This window comes from Schistocerca serialis, chromosome 9 (assembly GCF_023864345.2).
Source record: "Schistocerca serialis cubense isolate TAMUIC-IGC-003099 chromosome 9, iqSchSeri2.2, whole genome shotgun sequence".
In the NCBI taxonomy this organism is placed as follows: Eukaryota; Metazoa; Arthropoda; class Insecta; order Orthoptera; family Acrididae; genus Schistocerca; species Schistocerca serialis.
The window spans coordinates 149,444,264-149,468,590 of record NC_064646.1 but is presented as its reverse complement, the minus strand read 5'-3'; the positions used below and the strand labels follow the sequence as shown (position 1 = coordinate 149,468,590).

At 42.1% G+C, this 24,327-nt stretch overlaps 1 protein-coding gene across 1 annotated transcript in view; it reads right to left on the bottom strand.

The window, feature by feature from the left end:
- The window catches only part of LOC126419432 (brachyurin-like), a 154,273-nt gene extending 130,399 nt beyond the window's left edge, over positions 1–23,874 (bottom strand). Inside the window, exon 1 of the mRNA XM_050086621.1 lies at positions 23,775–23,874. Within this exon, the coding sequence (XP_049942578.1) occupies positions 23,775–23,874 (100 nt within the window). The remainder of the gene's footprint in view (positions 1–23,774) is intronic.
- Between the last annotated feature and the right edge of the window lie 453 nt (positions 23,875–24,327).

Here is a 24,327-nt window from a genome sequence, read left to right as displayed (position 1 = left end):
CTTTGGAGTCCGCTTGAGTTGCTGCGCCATTTCAGTCTGACAATCTGATGCACCTGTTATTCTTGCCACAGCATGACTGTGCCTGCTGGACACTTCTGGCTGTGTGCCGCTCTTGTTGCGCGATGGCCATAGAGGGCGACAGCGTTTATCTTGATTTTTGAAGTCACTAAGTATGTTACTCCTTCCGCTATTTTATGCTGAAAATTTTTTTAAAAAAAAGTTCCTTCTTTCTGTGAAACAAAGACCTATTTGGCACTTAATGTACCGCACGAATGTGACACTCCAGAGAACCATCGAAGTCTAAGTGGTGCAGTTGATAATGTCATACCACTATCGATAGTAGTACCCCTAGAACACGTAAGAGTACGTTTATTATAACGGGAAAGAAATTCCTAACGAATTCCTGACAATAACGATTTTGACGCCATCGCCAGAGTTTCGGCGTTACTTAATTAAAGCAACCACAGTGCAGCAAGTTGTGGGGCAAGTGGGCAGCCATAGATGCGGTGCTATGCAATTTCACAAACGAGCCAGTTAGTACTCCTCAGGGCGGCAGGATTAGCCCGCCCATTCGTGGCGCCGTCGCAGAAAGCCCATGCTACGACGTGCCAGCCTGTGGTATATTTCCACACCGTTGCAAGGTCCTGAAAGCAATGTAACGGTACAACAAGGGTACTATTAATCGCTCTAAATGCTCCCTGTTTCTGGCACAATTATGTCCAGTCTGGCAGCGTCTTTTACGGCATCGGGTCCACATCACTCTCAATCATTCTAGGGGCCAGCCAGAAACTGGCGTCATTCTGGGCAGGTCCTCCAGGTCGGCTCAAGGATTTAAGTCCACCCTGAAGGTTTAGGTGACACAATCGGGAACCATCGCCCGAGTGCCACAGCACCGCCAAACTTCTCACTTGGAGGGCAGCAGTCTCAGCCAGATCGGTACTGCCTTCATCCCTCCACACCAGGGCAAGCTTCTAACCCAGCAGCCCAAGGGGATCCAGCAGCCGTTCATGTCACTTGCACGCTCACTCAGGGCCGCATAGTGCTAGCTCAGGCACATTCTGCTGAGGGGGTAAATAGTGCCACCACAGACGCCAATTGACCATCCCACCATCACGGTCTTCCGACGTCATCGGCACCATCGGTGGATCACGGCGCAGCAGAGGGCGAATACTGGGGTGTCGCAGTACTCTAGTACTCTAAACCAAGACGAATAAAAAAAGTTGTACATTGCAGTGTAGTTTTCCTAGCCATCGCTGACCACTACAACCACCACTCCACCACCTTCACACCATAGCAGCCCCACTCCCTCTAGGTCGCTATATAATGGTGTAAGACGTATTTGTGGTCCTTGTTTGAGAACTGGAGTCAGCACACTCGACGCAGCACGGCTTTACAATCACAGCATGCAGTTTTGTCATACACAGGGGTGAGTGAGCAGACTATTGTGTTTTGTGGTTTTTCTTCCTGTTTCTTGTGTAGGGGGCATGGAATCTAAATGACAGATGCATAGGGATTTGAGGGTCACGTTTGTACAACCAGGAGAACCGGCTGATCTTTCCCAGTTCTGTGGTAAAACAGAGTAGCATTATTTGCGACCTCTTCAACGAGGTCATTGTAACTTGAATTTGAAAGCAGATAATGCCGACTTCGGTAAAAGGCTTGCAGCCAGGGAGGAAGAGCTGAAATTGGTGGAGTAACCTATTCCTTCATTAGATTCTGCCACAGCCTGTTTGGTTATGCCCTTCTCTGGGTAGTTGACTGACAACGTAATGTGTTTTTTGGATGACCTGGAGTTAGCAGCTAATACTGGGTGTCATTACAGAATCAGTTATCACTGGTGGCAATACTACGATTGGTAGGAAAAGCCTAGACATATGACATATTTACGGAGGGGCTCAGAGGAACACAGACATTTGATGAACTAGAAAAAGGTCTGCTACCAAGGTATAAAAAGCAAAACAGCACGAAGATTTTTCGCAAGCAATTGTACGTCAAAGAAGCATAATGAGCCGGTCGAAAATTTTACCAACAGAATATGGAATGTGAATGTGCAGACATGTGAATTAGGGGATGATGACAAGGCAAATACAATCGTACTCCATGAAGTAGAAAAGAAAATATGGGACACATTTTTGAGAGGCTTACTGTCTTGATATCTCTAGAAGGGTGAGAACGGTTACCGCAATTGATTTATACTCTGCGATCCAATTAACCTCGGAGTTTGAAGAAGTTGATGTACTAACAGGAATACAGGAAAATAATGGAGTATTTTCCGTTGACGTGAGGTGTTGCAGATGTGAAATGACACGACATGCGTAGAGGCAATGTCGCCAACCTCAACGTAGTAGATGTGGTATGGCTAGATTCCACCAACATTATTGTAGGAATGGTAATGAGAAACAATAGTCGAACAAGCAGGTGTCAAACGCAAACGGAAAGCACAACCACCGGTGCGGATTCCCCAATTTATTTCGATGTAATGAATATGGATGCAGAAGCAGCCTGTAATGTAGTGTGAACAGTGAAGTGTAGAAAGCACTAGTTTTTATTAGACACAGGGGCACGTATGTCAGTTGTAAGCATAGGCCTCTGGGTCAGAGGCGATTATGACCTTCACGGTATAATTTAGGTGGAGTTGGAGATATGGTGTGAAGTCTTTGGTTTCAGCAATTATAGATTTTAGGCACTGCATCGAAATCCTGCCCAGAGTAAGAGATGGTTACTGCATGATCTTAGTATTGGACTTTCTGATAGCATAGTATGCCAAAATTTACCATAGGTGACGTATACTTTAAGTTATGGGAACAACGTTGTAACTAGAGGGTAAAAACGTGTCTACAGAATGTGTGTGCCCGAGAAAATAATACTGTTTGACCCAGATGTCCGGTGAATTCGAATTTTTTGTCTGGGGTCAGCAATTTAAGTATTGGTAGACATAACAGGTATATTTAGCTTTCTTGATTATAGTAAGTGGTACTTGTACATCAATATACATCCAATGTATATTAATAAATAATAAGACGCCCATTTTAAGTTAAATAATATTTATTGGCTTAGATAGCAAGCTATTTTCCGCTCTTCCGCAACCTATACTGATACATAATTATAAAAAATGATTGAATGTGATGAAGTAATATATTCACTGATTTCTGAAGTCAATTTATCCAGTGTAATATGATACTCCAATTGGGGGGGGGGGGGCTATAGACCTCCGCCGTTGCCATCGCCCCTGTTTTTGGTCAAGAACTGTTGCACAGGCAGGGCTCTATGAGCAGGGGAACTGTCATGATGGACAAACCAGTTACCCGACAGCCACAAATTATGCCACTTCTCCTGCATGCTGTTACACAGTCTTTCCAAAACTTCCAAATGGGAAGTATGGTTAAATTTCTGACACTGCGGAAAAAACTCTGAACAGACGACTCCTGTTACATGGAAAAAAACAAGTCGGCATTGTCTTACTGTTTTATTTCAGCTGTCCTCCTTTCATTGGGTGAGGCGAACTTGAAGTCTTCCGCTGGCGTCATTGTTGCTTTCATTCAGGATCGTAAGCTAGCACCGAGTTTCGACACGCGTGATATCTTTTTTTTTTTTTAAATTGGACTATTTCGGGACTATTCTTTCAAAGCACAGGCTGCTTCCATGCAACCTTGTTTTTGTTCAGCAATTAGCAGTCGTGGCACAAATTTGGCAGCCACCCTTTCATTCCCAAATCTTCTGTCATAAATCCCTGTACTGAATTACTGACAGCTCCACAGTTTCTTCAGTGGTCCGTCACCGATCTTCATTGATGACTGTAACAATATTTTGAACATCTTCGTGTGTTCGAACCGTAGAAGGATGACCAGAACGAGGTTCGTCATCAACTAACATTTCACCATTTCTGAAACGGCCGAGCTACACAGCCACATGTGTTTTCCCAATAGCACCGCCCTTGTACCCCGTTTTTAACATTTCGAGAGAGTTTTACTGCACTTTTTTCGGGAAAAAAGCAGAATTTCACCGCCGCACGCCGCTCACGAAAATCAGCCTTTGCAAAAACGACAATCGCACAAAACAGTTGTCACTATAAACACTGCCGAAACTAGTCCTGACCTAGTTCTGACCTTCAGCGATGGCACTCGGCTTACTGACTTGAAATGTTCGCTCTATGCAACCGAGCGGCAAAACGTAGTGCTATAAAAGCGTTCCCAACCAAAAAAATAGGTTTTTTTTTGTCTGCGACCAGAATGAGAGGAATTCATTGAGCAACAGATAGTGGCTTGTATAAGAGAGGGAAGCAATAGTTTGTGGAGTGCAGCTGTCCTAATTGTATGGAAAACGTCACCACATGGACCTATAGATATAAAGAAGCCATAACAAATGCATATCTGGTCCCACACATTATTGAAACCTCTGACAATTTGGGGCTGCGTAAATACTTCTCACCTTAGATACGAGAACTATCTAAAAACAGCGTTCGCCCTCTGCGGCCGTTTCCAGCATTGTAGAATTCCATTTGGGTTGAAAAATTCTCCTGGAACATTTCATCGTGGACTGCTGAAGGGGCTGAAACCTCGCCAGTGCATGATATACCTGCAGTATAGCTGGATGATGTAATCATTTTTCAGAAGGATATGGCAGAGCATATGTAATATCTGCGAGGGGCTTTTAGTAATTTACGAGCAGTAAATTTATCAGTAAACATAGAAAAATGCCGTTTTACATTAGAAGAATTTAGGTATTTAGGATATATTATTAAAATGGAAGGGGTAGAGACGGAGCTGAGGTTGACAGAGGCAGTACTGGAATTTCCCTTTACTAGTATTCCCAAGGAATTAGTCTTTCTGCATTTACCGAATTACTATAGAAAATACATAAAAGAGTTTGCAAAAGTAGCCCGGTGATTTACGCGACTGTTAAAAAAGGGAGTAAAGTTCGAATGGACAAAGAAATGCCAAGAGTCGTTTGAAGAGCGAAGAAGACCATTGACATTGAGTTCAGCACTAATATTTCTGGATAATATCCACCAGCACTTCCAATCAGACTATAGGATGTGTCCACAGTCAAGTAGTAAATGAAGATAGACATGTGGTAGCGTATGCCACTAGGCAGCACAGCAGAGCAGAGAAAAACTACTCAACAACAGAAAAGGGACGCTTGGTGTGATATATGGAATTACGTTTTTCAGGTTTTATTTATATAGAAAGAGCTTTACAGTAGTAATGAACAATTCAGCCCCTAAAAGGTTTTTGTAGCTTATGGACCATTCTTGTAGGCTGGATAGTTGAGCATTAAGGCTAAGTGCATTCAGCTATGAAGCAGTACACAAACCTGGTAAGAGGCACACAAACGCATGTAGTTTAAGGAGAAAAATAGCATAATTCAGCCCTTGCACAATGGCAAGCAGCGAAACAGTATGGGCTGCAGTCACAATTCACTGTGTAGTGCGGGTTATTGTGTTGTAGTGCCAGCTATGTTGAAATAGGAAATGTTGAAAGAAATGCATGATCACTTGTTATCAGGCCATGATGGTTGTAGAACAACGAATATAATGGTGAAAGAGTGCTGATGGTGGAAGTCTATAAAGGACGATGTGGGCTGGTATGTGAGGGGTTATGTACAATGGGGACAGTGAGCGGATATGAGATGCAAGTTAATAACTTTTTACACATTGAAAGAAGCAATGGAGCCTTTTAAAATATTGGGTTGGACCTTCTTGCACCATTCAACAAGATTCCAGCCAGGAATCGATTTTTGTTAACCATTATTGATCATTTTTCTAGATATGTGGAAAAGATTGCTTCTGTAATCAGTAGGCAAAAACAGTAGCATAAGCATTGGTGAACAGTTGGGTGTTCATATTGGGAGTGCCAGAAACTATTTCCACTGATCACAGAACAAACATTATGTTCAGTTTGTTAAATTTTAGGGTTAAGAAGTTGATGAGTGCATTGCGCCTCCAGGCTAATGGTAGAGCGCTGGAGGTGCATCACACAGTCAGAAGGATTATGAGTCATTATGTGGGTGTCCACTATAATGATTGGGGCATGTGTTTATCTTTCCTTAAGAGTGCATATAATTCAAAAGTCCCTTGTGCAGTGGGACTGTCAACATATGAGGTAGTTTACAGGTAGGCATGCCATCGCCATCTGACAAAATAAGGTTACGTGATTTTGCTAAAAGAGTGAGGGAAATTTGGAAGCGTGTTCAAGGAGCAAACGGCAGAACCTGGAACGGTCGGGGAATGATAGTGGCAGATTGCTACAGTATAAAATCGGTCAGTTAGTACTGTTATAGAACCTGTACATTCTGAAGGATAAGACCAGGAAATAAAAAACAAATTATCGAGGGCCATATGGGGTAGTTGACACAAAAACGTCGGTAAATTACCGGTTCTTACAACTGTTGTGCGTGTGGGACGTCTGAAGCCATTTCGAGATGCACCAGATGCGTTGAGACAGATGTCGTTTTTTCTTGGGGGCATGTATACAGAAGCCCTGCAAAATCTCTGCAGGAAATTCCATATGGATGAACACCAAGAAATCTGGAGGGAATAGTTTACCTGTAGGTGAGAGTGTACATGTTACTTAGAGGCATAATGGATCAGCATGCCAGTTGAGATAGGGACGGGAGGAAGAAGTTTTGTTGCTATACGTATGATTATACTTTTATGTTCATTGGCATGTAAGTTAGATATTTTTGTATGTCTATGTAACGGAAAACCTTTTGAAGGGGGGAAGGTTAGTGATGGGAGTTCTCTGTTCATAGGTTGCTACAGCTCGAAGTAAGAGATGAAGGTTGTCCTTTGCCTAACAATGTTGCACCTCTTCACTAGAAGTGGAATGGGGACGCTACAGGTACTACCATTGGAAGGGAAAAACATATGAGATGCCGCTGTACTTAGAAGAAGGCCAGAACTGGACATGTGACGTACTGGAGCCGCGAGCCTACATTCAGCAAGCATGTTCGTACTGGATGTTTTCTGTAAAAGTATCGAAGTGGTACTAGTGAACTGCTTTGAGCAAGATAAGGTCGAGGGAGCTGAACGTTTCGGTTTGCATAGGAGTGAAATACTTATTAACGGTTACAGTAACCGTTATAGAGATTGTAAGTTGCACAAGAAGAACAGGTATTTGTTTATGACCATATTAAAAACTTCTTATCCATTATGAAATCAGCCTTAAAAAAATGGTTCAAATGGCTCTGAGCACTATGGGACTTAACATCTATGGTCATCAGTGCCCTAGAACTTAGAACTACTTAAACCTAACTAACCTAATGACATCACACAACACCCAGTCATCACGAGGCAGAGAAAATCCCTGACTTCGCCGGGAATCGAACCCGGGAACCCGGGAGAGGGAAGCGAGAACGCTACCGCGCGACCACGAGCTGCGGACAAAAATCAGCCTTAAATGTAAGTCTTGCGTTACACCAGTCATTAAGATGAAAACTTGTCATGAAATTAACAAGTGTGATAGCAGATAATGTGGCATACACATGTGCTCACGCTGTCATAGTAGAGATGAGAACATGTTGAGGCAATTTCTGTTATCACACGAATTGATTTCATTGCCAATTTTCCAATTGTATGCCTGGTGTAACGCAACATTGACATTTATGGCTGATTTGATTATGGATACGCCGTCCAAAACTGGTCATCAATAAGTAGTTGTCCTTTCTGTGCAACTTAAGACGGTATTAACGGTCTGTGATGTAACGGAGCAGACGTTGCATCTGTCAACCTCTGTTATGGGGGCAATAAAGATTAACATTACGCAGGTGCAGCTGTACCGACTGGAGAGTACTAGTGAAAAATCTGCCTACCTGAATGAAATGTTGGATCCTCACCCTAGACCTGTCCTTAAACCGGTTAACAGAAACGCAAGAGGGGCGTGTTTCTGTAGACGAAGTTCTTTCTCATGTTCAGAAATACCGGGAAGAGCAGCAGCACACGACCAAGAACATAAGTGTCACAGCCACAGACACTATATTAGTGTTGACTCTGTTTTGCGCAACCTTTATCTGCCTTACATGGACGGCCGCTCGCGAGTGCATCATCCAGCACATCAGATACCGATGGACGGGTTAACTATTTGTACAGGAGGAGGTGTGCTGATTGTAAAAGCTAGATATACTAATAAGAGAGTTACATTGTATAAAATAACTACATGTGATTTGAAGGACGAATAACCTGGCAGTGTAGAAACGAGCATTGTTGTCGACTGTATGAGGCGTCATGTGGGCGCGATAAGGAGATATTAAAGTAAATAGTTATTTAATGTTTTGGAGGGGTTAATAGTGAAAAGATAGCTCAAACAGTAATGGAAGTGTAGTAGCCTCTGGACCAACGCAACAAATGGATTGGGTATTATGGGTGGAAATGAGCTGTACATGCGGAGATTTGTTGCATGATGTAAGACAAAAAATTGTAAAATAACCTATGTCGTCACTTTGTGGTGAAGTCTTACTTTGGAGACTGGTCACAGGTTCAGACCTGGTGTCTGTGTCGTCCTAGAGAGATGATGCATCTTACGCTGTCACTAAATTTTGGGCGTTACTGAATTAAAGCAGTTCCAGTACAGCCATGTGTGGGGCAAGCAGGCAGGCATATAGGCAATGAATGTAATTTCAAAAGCTAGTCTTCTTGTACTCCACAAGGCGGTAGGTTTAAGCTGCGCAATCGTAGTACTATCACAGAAAGCTTATGCAAATACGGGCCGGCCTGTGGTGTATTTTCAGGACGTTGCGACACAGGTGTCGGTTTGTACATGCTTGGAAGCAGTGTAACAGCACAACAAGGGTGATACTAATCGCTATAAATACCTCCTATCTGTAGCACAGTTATGCGGCCTGATAGCACCCTCCATGAGATCGGGGTCAACGTCAGTCTCCAACACGCTATGGACCAGCCAGAACTCGACGCTGGTCTGGGCAGCAAGCTCCAACAGACCAGCTCACGATTCTAAGTCCACCACATGGACTTAGCCAACACGACGGGGAGCCATCCCCCATGTGCCACAACATCACGGATCTTCTGCCTTGGAGGACAGCAGTTCGCACAGAGGGCAGTACTGCTACCATCCCTCCACACCAGGGCGAACTCCTAACCCATTAACCATAACCACCTACAGGAAGTCAGTGGCCATACCTGTTGCTGGCACTGCTGACTAAGGGCCACATACAGCTAACTCAGGCACGCTGTTATGAGTGATGTAAACAGTGCCAGAAAAGCAGTATACGGGCATCAAATGACCATCCCACTGCCGCGGTCTACCGACGTCATCAGCACCACCTGAAGACCACGCACCTGCAGAGGACGAATACATGAACGTCGCAGCACTATAGCATTGTAAACCAACACAAATATGTTGTATCTTGCAGCGGAGTTTTCCTAGCCACCCTGGCCAGCTTTACCATCTCCACAAGCCACCATTCCACCACCTGCACCCCACTCACCTCTTGTTGCTATATATCTCTGTGAATAACACCGTGTAAGGCTAATCTTATTTAAAACTGAAACGGAGTTACGAGGTATCTTTCGATACTAGTGAAACTGTGCACCCTTGCCATATCCCCCATTGGTTCAAAATGGTTCAAATGGCTCTGAGCACTATGGGACTTAACTTCTAAGGTCATCAGTCCCCTAGAACTTAGAACTACTTAAACCTAACTAACCTAAGGACATCACACACATCTATGCCCGAGGCAGGATTTGAACCTGCGACCGTAGCGGTGGCGCGGTTCCTGACTGTAGCGCCTAGAACCGCTCGGCCACTCCGGCCGGCCCCCATTGGTCCTTCATTTGTTGGCGGTTCCTCATACCTTGCTGGCAGTTGATAACGGACAAGTATACAAATTAGAACCATTATCGAGTCGTCCGCTTTCTCAGTGAACAGCTGTGAAGTTTGGGTCGTGCCAGTATTCCACAACACCAGAAATCAGGGATGCTCAATCCGCCGATCCCGATCGACCGGTCGATCGGCATGGTTTTATGACTCGACCTTTGAAATACTTTGTCAGAAATCTGTTTAAATGATCTGGTTTTTTTTTTTTTTTTTTTTTTTTTTTTTTTGCACAAGATAATACTTGGCTGACAATGAGCTTTTCGCGTGGTATTTACAGGCGGTAAAACTCACAACATTGTCTCTGCTTTTAACACTCGCGCCAAGCAACAGTCTTCCCTTCTGCGTGAGGTTACTACTCGCGAATCGTAACTTGATGCATTATGACCAGGGGTTGTGGTGACCGGGGAGAGATCTCAGGGTTCGCTGCAGGCTGTGGTGCAGTGTGCGGTGCGGGGGGCGAACAAGTTTCGTCCCCAATGGGCAATACAAATTTGGCCGCGAAATTTAAAAAAAAAATGTTCAAATATGCGTGAAATCTTATGGGACTCAACTACTAAGGTCATCAGTCCCTAAGCTTACATACTACTTAACCTAAATCATCCTAAGGACAAACACACACACCCATGCCCGAGGGAGGACTCGAACCTCCGCCGGGACCAGCCGCACAGTCCATGACTGCAGCGCCTGAGACCGCTCGGCTAATCCCGCGCCGCTTGCGAGATTCAGCGAAACAACAATGTGCACTACGGAGGTAATGATAAGTTAAACGCTTTGTGTGCTATCGAAACTCAGATTTCTGTTTGTATTGACATGTCAAAAAACCACCTCATCACTCGTTTTCGAAACAATTGAGATGAAGACAGCGCAACGATACACACCACACCGACAGTACAGCTCTGCGATAATGCAGCCAATACCGGCGAATAGGGGCTAATAACCGAGTCATTGAGCGCCAGTGCCTCCAAATACACACACACACACACACACACACACACACACACACACACACACACACAGAGGCGAATCGAAACCACTACTGTACGATGTCTCACCACCGCTGTCGAGTGCTATCGATCAGGACTCAGTAGGAGTGCAGCTAAACACGGAAGACATTCCACTTTCACAGTGAACTTTACGAACAGCTTTCTGTTGCAATGCATAAACGTAAGTTTATGTGTTTTATGTGTAATGCTACTTTAGTCATTCCTAAAATTGGAAACACTGAACCCCATTTGCAACAACCTGCAAAGACTTCGAATTGCAAGCCGCTGTTGATAGTGAAGAACCTGCAAAGTAGTAAACGGCCAAAGTGAGAGCACTAAACGCAGGGTTTGAAAACCGCTTTCTGTTGCAACGCATAAACGTAAGTTTATATGTTTTATGTGTAATGCTACTTTAGTCATTCCTAAAATTGGAAACACTGAACCCCATTTGCAACAACCTTCAAAGACTTCGAATTGCAAGCCGCTGTTGATAGTGAAGAACCTGCAAAGTAGTAAACGGCCAAAGTGAGAGCACTAAACGCAGGGTTTGAAAACCGACTTTCACCTTTAAAGGCAACGGTACTTTTTCTAGCATTCGTAAATCAACCTTTCCAAAAAGTCGATGTGGAAGATATTTCAAGTAAAATGAGTCCTCTTTCCACTTGCACTGAGACTGAACCTGAAGAGGAAATTATTCGATTTCCAAATGGCATTTCCTGCAAGTCAGAATACAATGAAGATAACTTTTGGAAATTAATGAGTGGGAAAACCTAATCTAACACTTTAAACACGGCATCCTATGTTTTACCGATTTTTTAATCAACTTATCAATGTGAGGTAGTGTTTGCAACGATGAACATATTGAAATCTAAGCGTAGAAATAAACGACTGATGTCCATCTTTCAGGCTGTGTAAGGTTGGCCCCGACAAATTATTCACCAAACTATAATAAACTTGGCAATGATACGTAAAGCCAAGTATCTCCCAAATATTTTTCAACATTTATGATAGTGTATATTTTAATTTATTCACGCGTGTGAAATCTACATTTCTAAATGGACTAAATTTCATGTAGGAGATCTCAAATTGAAAAAGGATGATCGTCCCTGCTGTAAGGTAATCTGTTTTCCGTGTGTTCCAGACTTACTTATCAGCTAAATATAATTTTATTTTTAGGCTTAGTTCATGTTTTCGTTTATTTTCTGCATTACTACTGCTTCCAGCTCTCATTCAGTATGTCAGTGTTTGATTCAAATTTTCTGGACTTTGTAGGGAAACATTTTACCAGTGTGTGAGAGTTTGGTGTGGGGAAGGGAAGTGCCATTGAGGTGCAAGTTGGTACTATACAAGACTTTCTTCACACCCATACTAATTTACGGCTCAGAGACTTGGACTATGACTAGAAGAGAGGAGTGTAGGATACAATCCAGTGAAATGAAGTTTCTGACAAGTATGCTAGGGAAGACGAGGAGAGACAGAGTGAAAAATGAAGATGTTAGGAAGGAAATTGGAGTGGAGAAATTGACTAAGAAAAATGAAAAAAATAGATTAAAATGGTTTGGGCATGTGAAGAGGATGAGAGAGGGAAGAATACGAAGAAGAATGATGGAGTTCAAGACTGAGGGCAAAAGGCCAAGAGGAAGACCGAGAACAAGATGGATTGATACAATAAACATGGGTTTAAGAGGGAGAAACCTGCTACGGACCCAAATTGCCAAATTGTGGAAGAATAATGGTGGAAAGACCGAGGAAAGTGGCGCAGTACCATTGATACCCCAACCTGACCAGATGTTGGATAGAGAGGAAAGGAAGATGATGAACTAAAAAATTGAAAGTAGCTACGCAAATGATATCGAAGATGAAAATAGCCCTTGTTACAACAGAGAACATGAAATTACTTCAGAAAAAAAACCTGGTCCGTGAACTAGGCAATGAAGAGTGAAATGAACACAGATAGGAGGCAAATATAGGTATAAGTAGTTCTCTACTGAACTTTTTAGAAGTGTGAGAACACCAGCCCGCAACTTGACAATGGATGTTCGTACACTGAATGCCCCTAGAAGCAGACTGGGAGACTAGTGCAGTCCACGGGAACCGTGCGAGTGTTCGTTTGGCACGTATGTGTAAGAAGAAATTGTAATTCATACTAATGTGAAAATATCTTCATACCGATCAAAATTTCCTGATTAGCAGCGCATGGAACTATGAGACGAAAATGTTATGAACTTCGAGCACTATTTGGATTATTACATTTTAGTGTCACTTCCAAATCTAGTCATGGAAATTTACAGTTTATGTTTGCTGCAGGCGGCACCGGAAAAGATATTTTCTGTGCTGATATTGCTTCACTGCCTAAGATTTGATAATGTGACCAGCAGGGTCAACAGAAAGGAAAATACCCTGCAGCAACGATTTCTTGTATTTTTAGATGAGTGGTTCACAATCCTCAGCAATGTTATAGCATACGTTCCCGTGTGTGTGTGTGTGCATGAAATGCTAGTTTGTTTTTCGTGGGAGATGCATATCTATGGTTTATATTGCTTGTAAACCAGAGACTTAAGGGCTCAAAATAATTTCTTTAGCTGATGATCAAACAAAGAACCTTCTGATTGCCTATTTATACATAGGAAAAGACAGTGATGGCGTTGACTCAAAACCAGAAGGAAAGAAATTTCAGAAACTTACTCAATCTGTCCTGAGACTAGGGCAGCCCATTTATGGTACATACTGTAACATTACAGGTAACAATTACTTTGACTCTGTTGAATTGGTTTCCGAATTGAAACTTATTTTGCTACACTGAGAAAGAAATAAAAAGAAAATCACTCCTGTATTCCTGGAGTCTAAAGAGGCATGTGGAAGGTTCATCACTTTACGGCTTCACTAATGACAGAACATTTATTTCTTATGTCCCTAAAAAAGGAAAAGCTTTCATGTTAATTTCCGGTATGCATTAGTCAAAAAGAGAACATTTCAAAACAGGAAAACCTAACCAGAAATAATTTCCTTTTAAAACAGCACAAAAGTTGTAGTACGTCCTCTTGACGACAGCACAAGCAGACCACCACGCAGATGGACTCTTGCTTTTTCATGCAATTTTGAACATATCGGCATGCCGGAGTGGCCGAGCGGTTCTAGGCACTTCAGGCTGGAACCGCGAAACCGCTACGGTCGCAGGTTCGAATCCTGCCTCGGGCATAGATGTGTGTGATGTCCTTAGATTAGTCAGGTTAAAGTAGTTCTAAGTTTTAGGGGACTGATGACCTCAGATGTTGAGTCCCATAGTGCTCAGAGCCATTTTTTTAACATATCGGAGGTAGCTTTTATGAAATGCAAACATCCTGCGTGAAGTACATACCTATTTCCCGACCTGAGTGCATCAAAGTACAACCTACGTAGCGCACTGAATCCTACCTCAAAGCAAGACTGATCAATGACAGACTACCAAATGAATTGAGAATAACGAGTTCACAAATTTTGACAAAACCTCTCCGAAAATAAAAAATATCCATTTCAGATTCACAGAAGAGATGATGTACTACTTGTCCCCCTCTCTAGTTAGAAAAATACCAGTCAGTATTGTACCTGCTACAGTCTTCCACTTAGCCATACCTGTCTTTTAGTGATGTTTAAAGTGTGTGAATATCAGAACTTCCACACCTGTGAAAATTTGTGTATGAATTCATACGTGAAGTTCATTCATAATTTCAATGTGTGAATATTGAACATCTGTAAAAAGTTGTGCATCAATTGATATGTGAAATTCATTCATTCTATCTCACATTTCGTACCTTCATCTTACAGCGATATATTAAAGTTTTATGTTATTTGTAATACAATAAACTAGTTTGAATTTTTATGTTTCTGTGGTGTCACCGCCAGACACCACACTTGCTAGGTGGTAGCTTTAAATCGGCCGCGGTCCATTTAGTACATGTCGGACCCGCGTGTCGCCACTGTGTGATCGCAGACCGAGCGCCACCACAAGGCAGGTCTCGAGATACGGACTAGCACTCGCCCCAGTTGTACGGACGACTTTGCTAGCGACTACACTGACGAAGCCTCGCTCATTTGCAGAGCCAATAGTTAGAATAGCCTTCAGCTAAGTCAATGGCTACGACCTAGCAAGGCGCCATTAGTAACATTGCATGTATCTATGGAGTCTCACTTATATCGTCAATAGCGATGTACCAAGGATGGATTAAAGGTAAGTATTACAGAAGCTACGTACTTTTCTTTATAGCATTCATGACGTATCCTGTTACAGACCTATCTCTTGCCTGCTAAACGCGTGCCTTTCGGCTACTTCCGTGGCGTGGCTGTCTTGCTACGCCACAACAGTTTCACTTTTTGTTATGCAAGGTTACATAAACTAGCTACCCTATTGTGACCTTTTTTCAGGTTTTTATGTCAACATATTGTTTGCATTCTAAAATATGTAAACATGACATTTGTGAATAAATATTTGTGATGAAGGTAAAGCAAATAACTTTTCATGGTTAACACAAAACGGTATTCTTTTGAACCCAAAGAGTCTATTTATGATACAAAGAATCCATAGCTCCATGCGAGTGTTAACTGTTACAGTTAACTCCAAGCTTTGGCACTTGTTTCGCCACATACTAATACTGCATTTCATTCACATCTTCATCTACATCTACATCTACATGATTACTCTGCAATACACATTTAAGTGCTTGGCAGAGGGTTCATCGAACCACAATCATACTATCTCTCTACCATTCCACTCCCGAACAGCGCGCGGGAAAAACGAACACCTAAACCATTCTGTTCGAGCTCTGATTTCTCTTATGTTATTTTGATGATCATTCCTACCTATGTAGGTTGGGCTCAACAAAATATTTTCGCATTCGAAAGAGAAAGTTGGTGACTGAAATTTCGTAAATAGATCTCGCCGCGACGAAAAACGTGTTTACTTTAATGACTTCCATCCCAACTCGCGTATCATATCTGCCACACTCTCTCCCCTATTACGTAATAATACAAAACGAGCTGCCCTTTTTTGCACCCTTTCGATGTCCTCTGCCAATCCCACCTGGTAAGGATCCCACACCGCGCAGCAATATTCTAACAGACGACGAACGAGTGTAGTGTAAGCTGTCTCTTTAGTGGACTTGTTGCATCTTCTAAGTGTCCTGCCAATGAAACGCAACCTTTGGCACGCCTTCCCCACAATATTATCTATATGGTCTTTCCAACTGAAATTGTTCGTAATTTTAACACACAGGTACTTAGTTGAATTGACAGCCTTGATAATTGTACTATTTATCGAGTAATCTAATTCCAACGGACTTCTTTTGCAACTCATGTGGATCACCTCACACTTTTCGTTATTTAGCGTCAACTGCCACCTGCCACACCATACAGCAACCTTTTCTAAATCGCTTTGCAACTGATACTGGTCTTCGGATGACCTTACTAGACGGTAAATTACAGCATCATCTGCGAACAACCTAAGAGAACTGCTCAGATTGTCACCCAGGTCATTTATATAGATCAGGAACAGCAGAGGTCCCAGGACGCTTCCCTGGGGAACACCTGATATCACTTCAATTTTACACGATGAGTTGCCGACTATTACTACGAACTGCGACCTTCCTGACATGAAATCACGAATCCAGTCGCACAACTGAGACGATACCCCATAGGCCCGCAGCTTGATTAGAAGTCGACGAAGACTTCCGGCATAAGAAGTCAGCCTCATTCTGCCAACGACCTTGTCAAAGAGGGCGGAGGAGCGGATAGAGGTTCAGAGCACTCTCTTGTCCTAGGGGTAGGAAATTGCCCCTAAAGGCGGAAGAATCAGCAATGATCAACGACATGAGGATGCAGAAGGCAATGGAAACCACTGCATTAATTACACGTAACGTGTATCCACAGGACATGTGGCCTGTATTTGAAGAAGTGCCATGATGATCTCTCCATTGGCAAAAGATTCTGGAATAGTCCCCCATTCGGATCTCCGGGAGGGGACTGCCAAGAGGGAGGTTACCATGAGAAAAAGATTGAATAATCAACGAAAGGATAACGTTCTACGAGTCGGGGCGTGAAATGTCAGAAGCTTGAACGTGGTAGGGAAACTACAAAATCTCAAAACGGAAATGCAAAGGCTCAATCTAGATATAGTAGGGGTCAGTGAAGTGAAGTGGAAGGAAGACAAGGATTTCTGGTCAGATGAGTATCGGGTAATATCAACAGCAGCAGAAAATTGTATAACAGGTGTAGGAAGGTAGGACAGAGGGTGTGTTACTGTGAACAGTTCAGTGACCGGGTTGTTCTAATCAGAATCGACAGCAGACCAACACCGACAACGATAGTTCAGGTATACATGCCGACGTCGCAAGCTGAAGATGAACAGATAGAGAAAGTGTATGAGGATATTGAAAGGGTAGTGCAGTATGTAAAGGGGGGCGAAAATCTAATAGTCATGAGCGACTGGAATGCAGTTGTAGGGGAAGGAGTAGAAGAAAAGGTTACAGGAGAATATGGGCTTGGGACAAGGAATGAAAGAGGAGAAAGACTAATTGAGTTCTGTAACGAGTTTCAGCTAGTAATAGCGAATACCCTGTTCAAGAATCACAAGAGGAGGAGGTATACTTGGAAAAGGCCGGGAGATACGGGAAGATTTCAATTAGATTACATCATTGTCAGACAGAGATTCCGAAATCAGATACTGGATTGTAAGGCGTACCCAGGAGCAGATATAGACTCAGATCACAATATAGTAGTGATGAAGAGTAGGCTGAAGTTCAAGACATTAGTCAGGAAGAATAAATACGCAAAGAGGTGGGATACGGAAGTACTAAGGAATGACGAGATACGTTTGAAGTTCTCTAACGCTATAGATACAGCAATAAGGAATAGCGCAGTAGGCAGTACAGTTGAAGAGGAATGGACATCTCTAAAAAGGGCCATCACAAAAGTTGGGAAGGAAAACGTAGGTACAAAGAAGGTTGCTGCGAAGAAACCATGGGTAACAGAAGAAATACTTCAGTTGATTGATGAAAGGAGGAAGTACAAACATGGTCCGGAAAAATCAGGAATACAGAAATACAAGTCGCTGAGGAATGAAATAAATAGGAAGTGCAGGGAAGCTAAGACGAAATGGCTGCAGGAAAAATGTGAAGACATCGAAAAGATATGATTGTCGGAAGGACAGACTCAGCATACAGGAAAGTCAAAACAACCTTCGGTGACATTAAAAGCAACGGTGGTAACATTAAGAGTGCAACGGGAATTCCACTGTTCAGTGCAGAGGAGAGAGCAGATAGGTGGAAAGAATACATTGAAAGCATCTATGAGGGTGAAGATTTGTCTGATGTGATAGAAGAAGAAACAGGAGTCGATTTAGAAGAGATAGGGGATCCAGTATTAGAATCGGAATTTAAAAGAGCTTTGGAGGACTTACGGTCAAATAAGACAGAAGGGATAGATAACATTCCATCAGAACTTCTAAAGTCATTGGGGAAAGTGGCAACAAAACGACTATTCACTTTGGTGTGTTGAAAATATGAGTTTGGCGATATACCATCTGACTTTCGGAAAAGCATCATCCACACAATTCCGAAGACGGCAAGAGCTGTCAAGTGCGAGAATTATCGCACAATCAGCTTAACAGCTCATGCATCGATGCTGCTTACAAGAATAATATACAGAAGAATGGAAAAGAAAATTGAGAATGCGCTAGGTGACGATCAGTTTGGCTTTAGGAAAAGTAAAGGGACGAGAGAGGCAATTCTGACATTACGGCTAATAATGGAAGCAAGGCTAAAGGAAAACGAAGACACGTTCATAGGATTTGTCGACCTGGAAAAAGCGTTGGACAATATAAAATGGTGCAAGCTGTTCGAGATTCTGAAAAAAGTAGGGGTAAGCTATAGGGATAGACGAGTCATATACAATACAGTATGTACAACAACCAAGAGGGAATAATAAGAGTGGACGATCAAGAACGAAGTGCTCGTATTAAGAAGGGTGTAAGACAAGGCTGTAGCCTTTCGCCCCTATTCTTCAATCTGTACATCGAGGAAGCAATGATGGAAATAAAAGAAAGGTTCAGGAGTGGAATTAAAATACAAGGTGAAAGGATATCAATGATACGATTCGCTGATGACATTGCTATCCTGAGTGAAAGTGAAGAAAAATTAAATGATCTGCTGAACAGAATGAACAGTCTAATGAGTACAAAGTATGGTTTGAGAGTAAATCGGAGAAAGACGAAGGTAATGAGAAGTAGTAGAAATGAGAACAGCGAGAAACTTATCAGGATTGATGGTCACGAAGTCAATGACGTTAAGGAATTCCGCTACCTAGGCAGTAAAATAACCAATGTCGGACGGAGCAAGGAGGACATCAAAAGCAGACTAGCTATGGCAAAAAAGGCATTTCTGGCCAAGAGAAGTCTACTAATATCAAATACCGGCCTTAATTTGAGGAAGAAATTTCTGAGGATGTACGTCTGGAGTACAGCATTGTATGGTAGTGAAACATGGACTGTGGGAAAACCGGAACAGAAGAGAATCGAAGCATTTGAGATGTGGTGCTATAGACGAATGTTGAAAATTAGGTGGACTGATAAGGTAAGGAATGAGGAGGTTCTACGCAGAATCGGAGAGGAAAGGAATATGTGGAAAACACTGCTAAGGAGAAGGGACAGGATGATAGGACATCTGCTAAGACATGAGGGAATGACTTCCATGGTGCTAGAGGGAGCTGTAGAGGGCAAAAACTGTAGAGGAAGACAGAAATTGGAATACGTCAAGCAAATAATTGAGGACGTAGGTTGCAAGTGCTACTCTGAGATGAAGAGGTTAGCATAGGAAAGGAATTCGTGGCGGGCCGCATCCAACCAGTCAGTAGACTGATGACCAAAAAAAAAAAAGTGAGGAACAGTGTCAAAAGCTTTCCGGAAATCTAGAAATACGGAATCAACTTGAGATCCCCTGTCGATAGCGGCCATTACTTCGTGCGAATAAAGAGCTAGCTGCGTTGCACAAGAACGATGTTTTCTGAAGCCATGCTGATTAGGTATCAATAGATCGTTCCCTTCGAGGTGATTCATAATGTTTGAATACAGTATATGCTGCAAAATCCTACTGCAAACCGACGTCAATGATATAGGTCTGTAGTTCGATGGATTACTCCTACTACCCTTCTTAAGCACTGGTGCGACCTGCGCATTTTTCCAATCTGTAGATACAGATCTATCGGTGAGCGAGCGGTTGTATATGATTGCTAAGTAGGGAGCTATTGTATTACAGAAGTTCTAAGTTTTTCAGCTTTGTTTTTATTTAGTTCGCTAGTCTCGCCAATAGAGAAATCGAAGTTTATTTCAGACAACAATTAACACCATCGTTATACTTGGAAAAAAACATGATGAGACAGTGTTGCCTTGGCAATAATTTATTCACAATCGATTTTGGTTACAGACCAACTACACAGTGCTGTATATACAAACAAAGCAAAACAAAAAACCTAACCATAACAAAAAGACAATGACCACTGAAATAAAATGCAATGTCCAAAGAAATACAAAAGGTTGAGATACTTACAATTCTCTCTCTCTCTCTCTCTCTCTCTCTCTTTCCCATCTTTCCCAGTGACAAAATCACATGGCAATGTCTTTAGACAGGAATGAATAATATGGTGTATCTCGCATACAAATACGATCCAAGGTATCTCAAAGGTTGGGAGGAGAGAGGAGTAACAACAGTCCTCTCATTATACCTAAGACTTTTTTGCATGTTGTATAATTTGGTTTCGTGTTTTAAACAATCACGATGTGATGTTATGACTACTGATTCTTTTGTCAGACTAGATCTACAGTTTCTACTTATCTACATGTACTACATCTGTTGAGCACTGTTACCTGTATGAGTGTAGGTTCCATAACTTGAGATAAAAAACTTTGAGGTTTGCCGACGACATCGTAATTCTGTCAGAGACAGCAAAGGACCTGAAAGAGCAGTTGCACGGAATGGACAGCTTCTTGAAAGGAGAGTATAGGATGCAAATAAACAAAAGCAAAACGAGGGTAATGGAATACGGTCTAATTAAATCCGGTGACGCTGAGGGAAGTATTTTAGGAAATGAGAAACTTAAAGTAGTCTATGAGTTTTGCTATTTGGTGAGAAAAATAACTGATGATCGTCGAAGTAGAGAGGATATAAAATGTAGATTGACTATGGTAAGGAGAGCGTTTCTGAAGAAGAAAAATTTGTCGACATAGAGTATAGATTTAAATGTCAGGAAGTCATTTCTGAAAGTATTTGTGTGGAGTGTAGCCACTTATGAAAGTGAAACATGGACGACAAATAGTTTAGACAACAAGAGAATAGAAGCTTTTGAAACGTGGTGCTACAGAAGAATGCTGAAGGTTAGATGGGTAGATCACGTAAGTATTGAGGAGTTACGGAACAGGGCTGGAGAGGACGAATTTGGTACAACTTGACTAGAAGAAGGGACTGGTTGGTAGGACACATCCTAGGGCATCAAGGGATCACCAATTTAGTACTGGAGGGAAGCGTGGAGGGTAAAAATCGTAGAGGGAGACCAAGAGATGAATACACCAAGCAGATTCAGAAAGATGTAGGTTGAAGTAGTTATTCGGAGATGACGAGGCTTGCACAGGATAGAGCAGCATGAAGAGCTGAATCAAACCAGTCTCTGGACTGAAGATCACAACAACCACAATTTTGGATGCTTTCTCATCTGTGGCATATAATAGTATAGGTACATAAGGAGACATGGTATACATAGCTTATTCGTTTTTCTGAATGATTTTGATTTGTTATACTTCACTGCAAGCATGTTTAAGGACTTACGCGTTTATTTTCGATGCAGGTATCTATATGTAATTATTTCATGTCTTAATATAGAAGTTTAGTTCTGTTCATTAAACTCATGACGCATTCGAAATATAATTCAGTTTCAAGTAGGTGATGTTTTTATGTTACTTGGCTGTATTTGGGCATTTGATATTGGCTGCAGTGTTTGTGCGTGGAGGGAAGAAAATAATGTTACGTGTTTATATAAAATCTTCGTGTTCATCATAGCAATTTTTCACTGTCTTGTACTTCTTAAGTTACGACATTATGTTGCTTCCTTTTTTTATTTGTATTGTCTTTGGTCGTATGAGTTTTGGCTTTGCTTTGTGACCTATTTGTTCACACTTGTATGCTCGACTGCTAGTATTTCACTTGTCGTTGATTGAGTCGTTGGTATAGTACTGAATACCTGTGTTAAATGTTTCTTACGCTTTTGGATTGACCAAGTTATTCATTCATATATAAAGACATCATGAATCTCAAGTGATGTTGTCACTGTAAAAAGAATTTTTCGTAAGTATCTGAAGCTTTGGAATGCATTATTCATTGGAAATTGTATTTTGTTTCGACGTTTGTAGCTTTCTCTTTTGTTTTGTTTGTATGTATAGCACTGGAAGGACAGTCTATGACTGAAACCGATTGTGAATAAATAATTTACGAAACAGCACTGTCTCATCATCCGTTTTTCCCGACAACAGAGAAGTGTTGTTTGAAAATTCATTCACTTGCACTCGAGACCGAGGTATTGGAATCTCATCCTCAGGGCCCTTCTAGATGGGGCAAGGCTGTGTTATTTAGTACCTCAAGGGTGCAACAGTGATTTCACTTTTCTTAAAGGGCATCAGATTTGCATTTGATTGTAGAAATTATTTATTCGACAGTTTCAGTTTCGGCCGTTGGACCATAATCTAGTGGTGCTGCAAAGGATTTTGCTTCAGCACACGTCACACTTTAAAATTCTTTGACATGTATACAGGGTGTTACAAAAAGGTACGGCCAAACTTTCAGGAAACATTCCTCACACACAAATAAAGAAAAGATGTTATGTGGACATGTGTCCGGAAACGTTTAATTTCCATGTTAGAGCTCATTTTAGTTTCGTCAGTATGTTCTTCCACCTACGCTCAATGGAGCACGTTATCATGATTTCATACGGGATACTCTACCTGTGCTGCTAGAACATGTGCCTTTACAAGTACGACACAACATGTGGTTCATGCACGATGGAGCTCCTGCACATTTCAGTCGAAGTGTTCGTACGCTTCTCAACAACAGATTCGGTGACCGATGGATTGGTAGAGGCGGACCAATTCCATGGCCTCAACGCTCTGCTGACCTCAACCCTCTTGACTTTCATTTACGGGGGCTTTTGAAAGCTCTTGTCAACGCAACCGCGGTACCAAATGTAGAGACTCTTCGTGCTCGTATTGTGGACGGCTGTGATACAATACGCCATTCTCCAGGGCTGCATCAGCGCATCAGGGATTCCATGCGACGGAGGGTGGATGCATGTATCCTCGCTAATGGAGGACATTTTGAACATTTCCTGTATCAAGTGTTTGACGTCACGCTGGCACGTTCTGTTGCTGTGTGTTTCCATTCCATGATTAATGTGATTTGAAGAGAAGTAATAAAATGAGCTCTAACATGGAAAGTAAGCGTTTCCGGACACATGTCCACATAACGTATTTTCTTTCTTTGTGTGTGAGGAATGTTTCCTGAAAATTTGGCCGTACCCTTTGGTAACACCTTGTACATGTAATCGGCAAAACAAAACCCTTGATTTCACTTGCTGACAGTGGATTTGAATTGGTGTTGATAATAGACGATAAGAGCCCAATCATATAACGAGCATAACCACCTTAAAATAATCTTTAATGGATGAAGATGATACTATTAATCAAATTAAACAGGCAAATCACGGCGTTACCAGGCAAAGGTACCATCTGTTTCTGCAGCGGTGGCTGTATATCTTCCTACTTTCAACTGTCGATAGGAAACAACAGTAATTTAGTTATAACGCAAAACATATTGCATATAAGGTTAGAAATAGATTGCAAAGGGTACTCATTTAACATGCAAATAGCGCAATCTGAAAAACATAGATCTCTCACTGGAACTAGTGACTGCTGCAACATCATCGGGGCACTTGTAGTTGGTGCAGCCCCCAGGAGTTCCATCAGAGGCGCACCAGCAGATGTTACACTTTCTCATGAAGGGCCGTCCCGGTTTGCAGCGTCTATCTACAGAAGGTCAAAAAATACAATTATTAATCACACACAAGCTACGTGCAGTTACTTTGTTTTAATATGTTTTTTTCTCTGCTACTTTATAAGATAGATATTTATTTATGTGTACACTTTATGTAAAAATTATGTATAAAGTTTGTAAGGAATGGTTATATCAAAAGTTCTATGGTTTGTATTTGCACTGGATTCATTTCAAAATGTGTGACTTTCCTAAGGGACCAAGCTGCTGAGGTCATCGGTCCCTAGACTTACACATTACTTATACTAACTTAGGCTAACTTATGCTAAGAACAACACACGAACCCATGCCCCAGGGAGAACTTGAACCTCCGGTAGGAGGGGCCGCGCAATCCGTGACATGGAGCCTCAAACCGCGCGGCCACTCCACGCGGCGGTTTCATTTCAGGAGTTAGGCAAA